Here is a 9909-nt window from a genome sequence, read left to right as displayed (position 1 = left end):
TTACAGAATGTGTTCGCTGAAACACACACTGCATACCAACAGGTGTCCAGTGTCTCTGAAGCATCCTCATAAAGAAAACACAACATTTGCATCTTTTGTACCTAATGGGTCAATGGTCTTGTGTTGTAAGGACACAAGCATTTCAGGAGGACATAGTGTAGGATAATTTATGGAATACATTGATTCAAGTTTTCATACAACATTCATAACAATTTCAGTACACTTACATTTGAATCAAGTGTTATGAAACTGGCACACAATTTTTTTTTTTTCTGGAACACTCGTATTGAAATCAAATGGAATTCAGAAGTAAATTAATTGTTCCATATATTAAAAAAAAAAAAAAAACTGAGCCAACTTCAGTAAGAGTTTGCTGTTGAGAGGGTGGATGGACAGGGTGATTGCAACTCTCACCTGGATTGTACTGGACAGCCACGGTCAGAATCCTCTGGGGCTGGTCAAGGAGGAGTTTGTGGAATGTTTCGCGATTTTTGTATACACTGCGCAGCGAGAGGTTGTACACGTGACCCGCATCAGTGGTGCCATTGACAAAGTTGAAGCCGAGCGCATAGGAGTTGGCGTCCGTGTACTGTCAAAACAAACGACAACAGCTTCCCCATTACATAACATGGGCCAACTCTGGCTCTGCCTTGTGGTAATGGTGACATGATAACAACTGACAGCGAGAACTAGCCACATGGCACCTAATCGTCCCACGCATTGCCTTATTAATATCCAGTGGCTGTTATGCCTCTGGCTTTCAGAGAGAAACAAAAAATGAAGAATTGTCACATGATGTTAAGTCAACAAAATCTGATTTGGCTTTGTATTTGTTGACCGCCTCATTACGTATTAAAGAGATATGTCATCTGAAACAGGTTTTGAGTAAAAATTGTGCACAAAGCACGCATGACCACATCCTCAGACTAGAATTCACTACAATTTCTAATCGTTGTGACTTTTCGTCTCCGAAATACGAAGGGTACAGCCATTGATGTAGTATGATCACACTTGTGGCCCTGCATCGAAAAGGCTCAATGTGATACAAGCCTGAGAATGAATTAATGAATAATGACTAGATAATGTGGTCAGGTCAAATGACATTTTTCTATCTTTTCTACAGACATGGGAGACACAGTTTTTGCCATCTTTCGTGACACTCTTAATACTCTGATTTGACAAGCCTAAATATATTCACATGCTCGGGTATATGTCACTTCCGGTACAGCCAGAGCGAAGACAAACAGCTTGTCTGTTCAGTACATGTGCTGAGCTGGAGTGTGAATTGAAGGGAGTCAGTACATGCATGCAGTGTATGAATCTACGTGGTGATAAAAAAGACATGGTGTCGGCGTACAGAAACCTCACTCTACCATTCTTTTCTGCAGTTTATTATCAACAACATTTCTTGTGGTTATCAGAAATGTTAAGATGTACCATATCTGATGGTTTCGTGGAATTTCAAAGCCAATTCTGGAAGAGAAGTAGATAATTTCATCTCTAAAAATGTGCCAATCATGAGCTAGTTTTCACTCCACCCAACCATGGGTTTGTTTTCACTCAAGCTACCATTAGATACCCAGATGTCCCACCATGAGAATTACGGAATTGCCACGACTTTGTCTTCTGACTCACCGATAAATCAAAGCCTGTCTTGTTCAGTGAAAGGGTGATCTCTGGTTGGTACCTGTTAATTCCAAGCAGTATGTTGTTCTCAAGAACCACCCGAAGAAGGTTTTCCTCCTTAGTGTATGTCCTGGGGATCAGAGAGTCACAAACCCAAGTCAAAATGAAACACAAGGTTAATTGCCTGATCCATCAATTGTGTGGTGAAAAAGAAATCTTATGATTTCCATTCAATGGCCTGGCAGCCATTGTCACCATATTTTGAGAGCATATGCCTCTTCTTACTTTGGTGGCATAATGTGCTAAGTTTCAAACACATCTTTTTTTTTCTAGTATTTTTGCATCTGCAAAGTCATTAACTTTTGGTGACCTAAAGATGACTTACACAGAGTTTTATTCTTTACCTAACATAAACACAACCTTTGGTCAATATGTGAAGTGATATGACATGCGTCACTGAATGAGGCAGAATATATTGGCATTTAAATGTTCATGTTCACAAAGGGAATCATTTCTATCAACAACTTGTGGTATGCAATGCCAAACACACAGTGTCAAGCATTTGAAATGGTTACTCCTCAGAGGGTACAAGGGGGCAAAAGGATCTACAAGGGGATACGAATGGGTACAAGGGGGTACAAGGATGTGCAAGGGGGTACAAGCTAGGGTGTTGACTTAAGTCCTGTTTAATTTTGAGAGCAGTGATTAAAAAAATTTCCAAGATATCAAACTTGATGCATACATGTATGTGTACGTAAGTTGTATCACAAAACATCCTACCATATAAGAATTTTGCAATAGAACCTAAGGAGATATCACTATTTTTCTCCATAAACCATAACTGTAGATGGTTTAGTCTGGAAACAATTTAATCGTAATCATTGTTCACATTTTGTGTATTTAACAATACTTAACATTGATTATACATATTCAAATTTTTACCTTGGTTGTTTCTATCCCTAACTCATATTTTAGACCTATTTCGAAGCATTAATGATGGGTTTTTAATTCATCTGCAAATGTTAAGTTATGTCTTTAATAGGGAAATGCATGAACAGTGACTGACCCTTGAATACGGATGTCAATGGCATTGATCTCGTGCTTGAAGGTCAGAGTCAACCCATGACCACCAGAGTTCTCCGTAACCTCGATGCCTGCAGAGATTTTCTCGTCTTCATCGCGAGAGTAAGTGATGGCCAGGTCAGCATCCAAGAGGGCTTCCTCACCATTGTAAACCAGGCTGGTCTGTACACTGATGGGCTGCAGAGTTCAGAGTTCAAAGGTCAAAGTTTCAATCAGTACATAAACTTTGCAGCTACAAATTTTGAGACAAAACGGGAAAAGGATTTCACAATGAAAGGATTTTCACCAGACACTGGTGACAGAACTAATAGGCCACCTGGTAAGCTGGAAAAAAAATGTACATGTACCTAGTCAAAGACAAAATAAACAAATACAAATGTTACAACACACACTTATCAAACATAAACAGGATATGATGTGCATATCAATTGTCTTAGTTTACACATAGAAATTTGTACACAAAAACCAATCATGATAAAATTTTCTAAGGATCTTTGGAAGCAAGTTATATTTGCTAATGTTGAGCAGTTACTTTGAATGGATGAGAGAACAGCATTTAGAGTTTCCCATGGGATACCACCTTGTCATGATTTCAGATTTTCATATCTGTTGCATGCTTTCATTGTGATTATACATCTTTATGCAATGCTCCATTTGAAATCCAGTGATTGCTACTTATAATTCCATACTTGTTTTATTTTTCTTTTTTACTTCACAGACAGGTACCAGTACTCCTTCTCTCGGGCATTATTAGGTATCAACTTGTAATGCAGAATGAAATGTGAATGCTCAGTTGCTTTTTTTTCTCAGCATCAAATATCATTTCTCTATTAGGTGATCTAAAACAATATGACAGCTGTCTGCATAATCTGTAAAGTACTAGTTATACAGAACAAAGTTTTGTAAATTGCTTCTAGTGACAGTGCATCAAGTCAGGTGATCAGTGATGAATCTTCATACATTCTCTCATCGAAGATGATCACTCCCCCAGAAAAGGATTGAAACATTCCAGCTTCTTTACCTCTTTGTTGGCTCTTGTTACAGTGACACCAAGTTGGTGGTTCTTCATAGAACCCATGCTGGCATTTTTGTAGTCACTTTCGATGGTCAACAATCTGCCCATCTCTCCATACACAGTCATCTGACACAAGAGATTGGTGAATATGTATAAATCATATACAATGTATGATTGTATGTATGATATAATATACAATGTATACAAGCATTATACTTGTGGCAATTCACATGACAGTTGTGTGTGAACATCTTACTACTAAGTACGGGAAATGTGTACATATGGACTAAGAGAGAATTACACGTTTTAACTGGGCACTGCTAAAAACAGGTGTATTCATTGTGTGAACTTTCTACTTTTAATTACAGGTTAAATGCTTGCACTAGCTGTATGAGAATTCACAATCCAACCAAGAACTCATAGAAATATTCTTCATGAACAAATCCATTCAAAAAAGTTGAAAGTTAACGTGTAGTGGAAGCAGTCATTAAGGAATTTTTCAACAACACCAGAACAAAAGATGTGGATATTTAAGCATTTCTGAGGCATTTTGCGTTACTTGGAAACTGGGGATATCCCTAGTTTAGCAAAGATCCCTGATTGGGAGGTGTATTCCATGCAATTGTCCCCGATTAACACCAATTACAAGGACACACAAAGAAAGACCAATGGGCAAGAGCACACTGCGCATCAAACTGAACTCACATTACGGGAGCGATCGTAGCCATTGATGGCATCAGTCATGACGAGGCCATAGAGGTTGCCGAATCCAAAGACCCTGCCTGGGTTGATGATTTTCACCGACTCCTCTCTCTTGCTATCAGAGCCGATGGCTACGAGCTTCATGCTGATCATCTGGGTGGGTAGGAAGTCGCCCCACATCACCGTGGTGTTGTGCTGGTAGGAGCTGCCCGTCTTGTGGCAAGAATCGTGGAGGGCAAACTGACGCAGGCGAAGATCGGGGTTTGTGGGCTGCTTCACGATCACGTGGGTGATGCTGGTATCCTCCATCGATCGATCGTTGCTGAACGCAAAAGAAAACTGGAAAGAGACAAGAGAACCAGTCAAATACAAGTACAGAAAAAATGAAGATAAAAGAACATTCAAATAATCTAACATTTTTTAAAGTCTTATGCACATTTTCTTGTAACACTTTTTAATATTGAAGACTGTTTTTCAACTATCACATAAACAATGAAAAAAATTGAAAACTGACTAATCGGTAAACATAAAAATAAAACATCTAAAATCAAGCTGATCTGGTGATAGAATTATTCAAAGCAAGACAAAACTGCATCAAAAAAAAGGCAACGCAGATGAGTAAACACTAAACAAGATTGCTTAAAACATTTTCTGCTGTCTTGTGACTTGTAGTTTAAGGATGGTTTCATTTTAGTTTAACACCTATGTAACCATATTGTCATAAGAGGCATTGCATAAAAATATATTGTTTGATATATATTGTACAACGTAAATTGCTAGTGAGGAGATCTGCGACAGGCTTAGTTAATGTCCACAGATCCTTGGGAAACCAAGCATTACAGGACATCTTACACTCTGTTCAAAAGATTATTTCCACACAATGTTAGATAGGTGCACGTCCATTGGGTTGATAAATAATTTGAAAGCAAGTTATCACTGCCAGTAGAAAATGCTACCAGGAGACCAAAAAAAAACAAAACAAACTGCAGATTACCTCCTGCTGATAGTTGACACTCAGCGAAGAGTTCAGCGACGTGACTGTCTCAGTATTCAGGAAAATAAGATTTGCTACAGTGGCGTAGCCGGGCACATACTCGGAACGCACATCCAGGACAACGTTCCTTGAACGTGGGGAGCGAGAGGTAGAGATACTGATGTCGAGAACATCTGTGGTGTTCTGCCTAAGGCGACCAGAGAAGGAAATGCCATCGCTGAGGTTGGACACCACGAAGTCCGCCTCAAGAACATGGCCCATCACGTTGGTCCTCTGCATGTGGCTCACTGACACAAGTTTGTTGTGGGCTGATCTCACCACACTGGTAGTAGTGTTCTGCATGAGGATGGGCTCGGAGTCCTTCAGAATAGTGACGTTGCGGTGGCGATTGGCACTGCTGTCATAAACGAGCTCGTACGTGTGATCTGGCAACGTCAGGTAAACCTTTGACTCGACATTGTCCTCTACTACATCCCGACTTATGCCAGTGGTGACTTCAATGCCTGCAGGAATTCAAAGTACCAGAAATATTCAATTATATTAAACCTTTCGGAACAGTGATATAAAAAAATGTTCAAGATATCACTTTTAATGCATATGTGGAGGTCAGTTGCATCACAAAACATCCTACCATGTACAAGTTTTGCAATAAAGCCTAAAACATACCGAGATTTTTTTTTTTCATTAAACACCAGTATAAAGCGCCAGTATAAATGCAATTATAAAGAGAGGATACTCGGACAGTAACTGTGGACAGTTTAGACTGGAAAAATTTTTATCATAACTATCGTTCACATTTTCTATATGTAACAATACTTAACATTGATCATACTGGTTCAAATTCTTACATCGGTTGTTTCTATCCCCAACTGACTATTTAGAACTATTTTAAAGCACTAATGCTGGTATTTTTGATGCATCTGTAAATGGTAAATTATGCCTTTAAAATTACGTCCCCTACAGACTGACTCAAATCAAAACCTATCCAGAAATTCGTTGACTTGTACATGAAAATGAGTAAGCATATCATGCTATTCTAACTTGTCATATAAAGAATATTGGCAATAAACATGTGGTACTCTAAATCAACACAAAAAATGAACATCTGTTCTTCATGTCTTGGATAATTCTTGAAAGGACTAAAAACCACTAAAGGAAAACAGAGCAAACTGTATATTAAATATAAGGTTGAATTGACTTAATTTTTAAAGAATGTATGAAACAGAAATGCTCTCACCATTGAATGATCCTGAGATTTCACTGGCAATATCCATCATGGAGGGTCGGCCAACTGTGAGATAGTGCCTAATACTGGACTGGTGACGAGGCGCTGCAAGGACAAGGGAGGTCTGGTAGCTGAGCTGGTCTTCGCTGGTGGCGTTTCGCATAGCTAGGTCTACACTATATGTGATATCGCTCCTCCTGCCATTCAAGATGGTGAGACTGAGGGTTCCGGATGGGACGCCACCTTCCAGCTTGCCCTGAGCCAGGGTAGTGACGTTCATGCTTTGCAAGGCGACAGTGGTCCTCAGGAGCCCCTCTCGCTTGGACTTGGAGGAGGTGTTCCTGAACTCAACCGTGAGGGCGTATGGTCTCAGACTGGGTGAGAGGCCAAGCAGGAGCTCCAGGTTGGCGTCGTTGTTGTTGGTGTGATCCCTAGAGAAAGAGATGTTGTAGCTGAATTCCTGAGGGGTGTTAAACATGGTCTTCCAGACGTCACTGACAAGGAGCAGTGTACTCTCCTCAGACTGTTGGAGTGAGAACTCCTCTCTTCGCAGCATTTTCACCTCATTGTTCTTCTTCACGGTCTGTAGTCTGAACATGCGACCCTCTTGTTGCGAAGAGGAGTAGTGGTAGGCATAGGTGTTATCAGCACTATCCATGCACTGTAAGAGCAGGTCATAGTAAACTTCTTCGATCAACCCAAGCACTGTCAAATTTGAAATAAGCAATGCACCCATCTTGTCCTCCCCAGACCTAAGTTGTGACGAGACCATGAGGTAGCCTCCTCTTATGTGCCAGGTGGTATTGGTGCCATAGGAACAGAGGCCCGGCATCTCCAAGTCGGCTGCCACCAATCCGTTTCTTGACTTTGTCTGAGGTACGTAGCCGAGCGAGACGTTGAACAGCACCGCAGAGTCATCTCTGATGAGCAGGGAGGAGGACGATGGGACGTCCCTGCCACAGTCAGATGTCAATCTCAGGCTGTAGCTCTTCCCAGCAGCAGGATGGCTGTACTGCACTTCCAGGTCATTGTTGAACAGATGCAATTCTTGGTTGCGGCTGAAGGTCAAGTCGTGCCCAAGAGTTACCTGGAGTGAAACCAGCAAACAATTCTGATATCACCACAGTCAGAGAGGGAAAATCAAAGTTCAATAAATCCTGCCTATGCACAGCTACTTTCAACCGAAAACATTCCATCAGATGGTTTGTCAATGTGGCAGTATTCTCAACAACAATGTTTGAATGCATACCTGCAAACCAAATCATTTAAGAAATAGATCGGAATGGGAGAAAATATTAACCCGTTGAGGACGGACTGATTTTGCTACAACACGCATTTCCCATAGACACTTGCCCGAGTATACTCAGAACTCATCCCCAACAGGTTAAAAAAGGAATTTTCACCCGTCTTCAATGCATCACTACCTGGAAGTGTTGACAAAAATAGAAACACACGATTGAATAAAGCTTTCTCTTTCATAAGAAACAGAAATATTCCCATCTACTGGGAACAACTGGCAGGTGTGCTTTATATGAGAAATTAAACTCATTGCATCACTGCAGCAGCATTACTCACTCTTTGAGCTCATAATAATTCTAATAGCTCTCTGAACCACACTTCCCTCACCATCTATATGAGAAAAGATTGACTATCCAGACTCTATCCAAAAGAGTACTACTTCCCTTTCCCCTCCTATACTTACTCTCTTATTTTCATCCGTGCAGTCGATGCCATCATAGCACAGTCTGAAGACGTCCCCATGCGAGCGGCCCGGAGTGAGGGTGAATGCTGAATCTGCGCGGAAGCTGAGTTCAGGATGATGGGGGAGGTTTAGCTCCAGTTTGCTGTTCCATGACAGAATCTGGCCCTACACGGAGATGAAATCAACCGGTAACATCATTCTCCTAACTTACTCCCGTCATCACCATAAGCAACAGCAACCCCTTGGCATGAGATATCACAGTATTTCATTGTAGCAGTGCAATGATTAATTCACACAAGCTCTTGTTAGAATTGTCAGAAATAGCTTACTGGCAAATACGAAATTGGTAGGCAGGATGCTTCGTCTTTTTTTTTTTCAAGTGGGAAAAAAGGCCAAGGTGTTTCTGTTTTACTTTAGTTCTTATCCTCATTTTGTTTCCACTCACCTCGCTGGTGGAATTTTGCAAGTCAAACACCACAGTGTAGGAGCGGACCGCATCTGTGCCATCGCCAACAGCCAGCATGTTGTTAAAGGTCACTGTCTGCTCAAAGCAGGATGCGGCGCCCTCTGCTGTCATGTTTGTGTAAGGGTTCAGCACACTGATGGTCCAGTAGGCACGGTTGATGTTCCTCTCGATTCCAGCTTCTCCTGCAATGATGACATAAATAAATATATGAATCAATCAATCAATCAATCAATCAATCAATCAATCAATCAATCAATAAATAAATAAATCAATAAATCAATCAATCAATCAACTGATCAATCAATCAATCAATCAATCGATCAATCAATCAATAATGAATATATGAATAAATAAAAATAAATGAATAAATGGATAAATAAACAAATAAGTAAATAAATAAACAAATAAATAGAACAAAATAAATGTTCAGTAAATAACATACAAGGAAATGAATACATATGTATATAAATATACAAAAAAGTTGTGTTTATCATAACTAGAAAGATGAGCACTTGACCAAAACATGCAGTCAACTGTGCAGTCTCCACTTTCTTATGCAATCACCATATTCTGCCATTAGTATGTGGACCTTCATCACCTTATTCTTCACATTTTTTTTTTGAGGGTCAAACATCTTCACCACCCATCTCAAGGACTGACCTTCCATAAAAGGAAGCACTTCTCTTATCTCCTTCAATCCATTGCACCTTACTTTAATTACAGGACTCTTCCAACCGGTGCTATGTCAGGAAAAATGATACCGTGCATGCTAATTTGCAGTGACCATCACCCCTGTTAATTAAGGGAACTAATCAGTCATTCAAATCTATTCTTCCTTACAAATAACATTACCACTGAAAATTCCTAGATTAAGTTTTTGTCCGTCTTCAGATAGCAGTGACCTTTAAATGCCAGTACAGGACACAGACAACAGCTTAAAAGTACCTAAAATCAGCCGTCAGAGTGAGATGGTGACGTCATTTCCTGTTCACACCACATATATCGTGAGGTTGATATTTTAACGAATTTCTTAAGTTCCATGCTATTCACGAATTCAAAAACATGCACAAATATTATCTCTGATCCCGACATAAAT

General features: G+C 40.1%; 1 protein-coding gene across 1 annotated transcript; it reads right to left on the bottom strand.

Moving 5' to 3' along the window:
* Window positions 1-292: 292 nt before the first annotated feature.
* LOC139743495 (uncharacterized) lies at window positions 293-9480 on the bottom strand. The gene is made up of 10 exons (XM_071653977.1): window positions 9474-9480; window positions 8793-8995; window positions 8348-8512; window positions 6658-7732; window positions 5421-5923; window positions 4430-4765; window positions 3731-3850; window positions 2693-2886; window positions 1636-1756; window positions 293-589 (listed from the first exon to the last, which is right to left on the bottom strand). The coding sequence occupies exons 1-10, from the start codon at window positions 9478-9480 to the stop codon at window positions 293-295; spliced, it is 3021 nt and encodes a 1006-aa protein (XP_071510078.1).
* Window positions 9481-9909: the final 429 nt, after the last annotated feature.

The sequence above is a fragment of the Diadema antillarum genome, unplaced genomic scaffold, assembly GCF_040938485.1.
Source record: "Diadema antillarum isolate AM-2024a unplaced genomic scaffold, OU_Dant_1.0 seq00001089_RagTag, whole genome shotgun sequence".
NCBI classification, from domain to species: Eukaryota; Metazoa; Echinodermata; class Echinoidea; order Diadematoida; family Diadematidae; genus Diadema; species Diadema antillarum.
The sequence above is the reverse complement of the archived record's forward strand: the minus strand, read 5'-3'. Positions and strand labels throughout refer to the sequence as shown.

What these genes read in the sequence shown, in the direction of transcription:
- LOC139743495 (XM_071653977.1), bottom strand. An exon ending in GCACGGATGAAAATAAGAGA is followed by an intron (nt 7,733 to 8,347) that starts GTAAGTATAGGA and finishes GTTTCACTCCAG; the next exon opens with GTAACTCTTGGGCACGACTT. An exon ending in AGACAGGCTTTGATTTATCG is followed by an intron (nt 590 to 1,635) that starts GTGAGTCAGAAG and finishes TTGTTTTGACAG; the next exon opens with TACACGGACGCCAACTCCTA.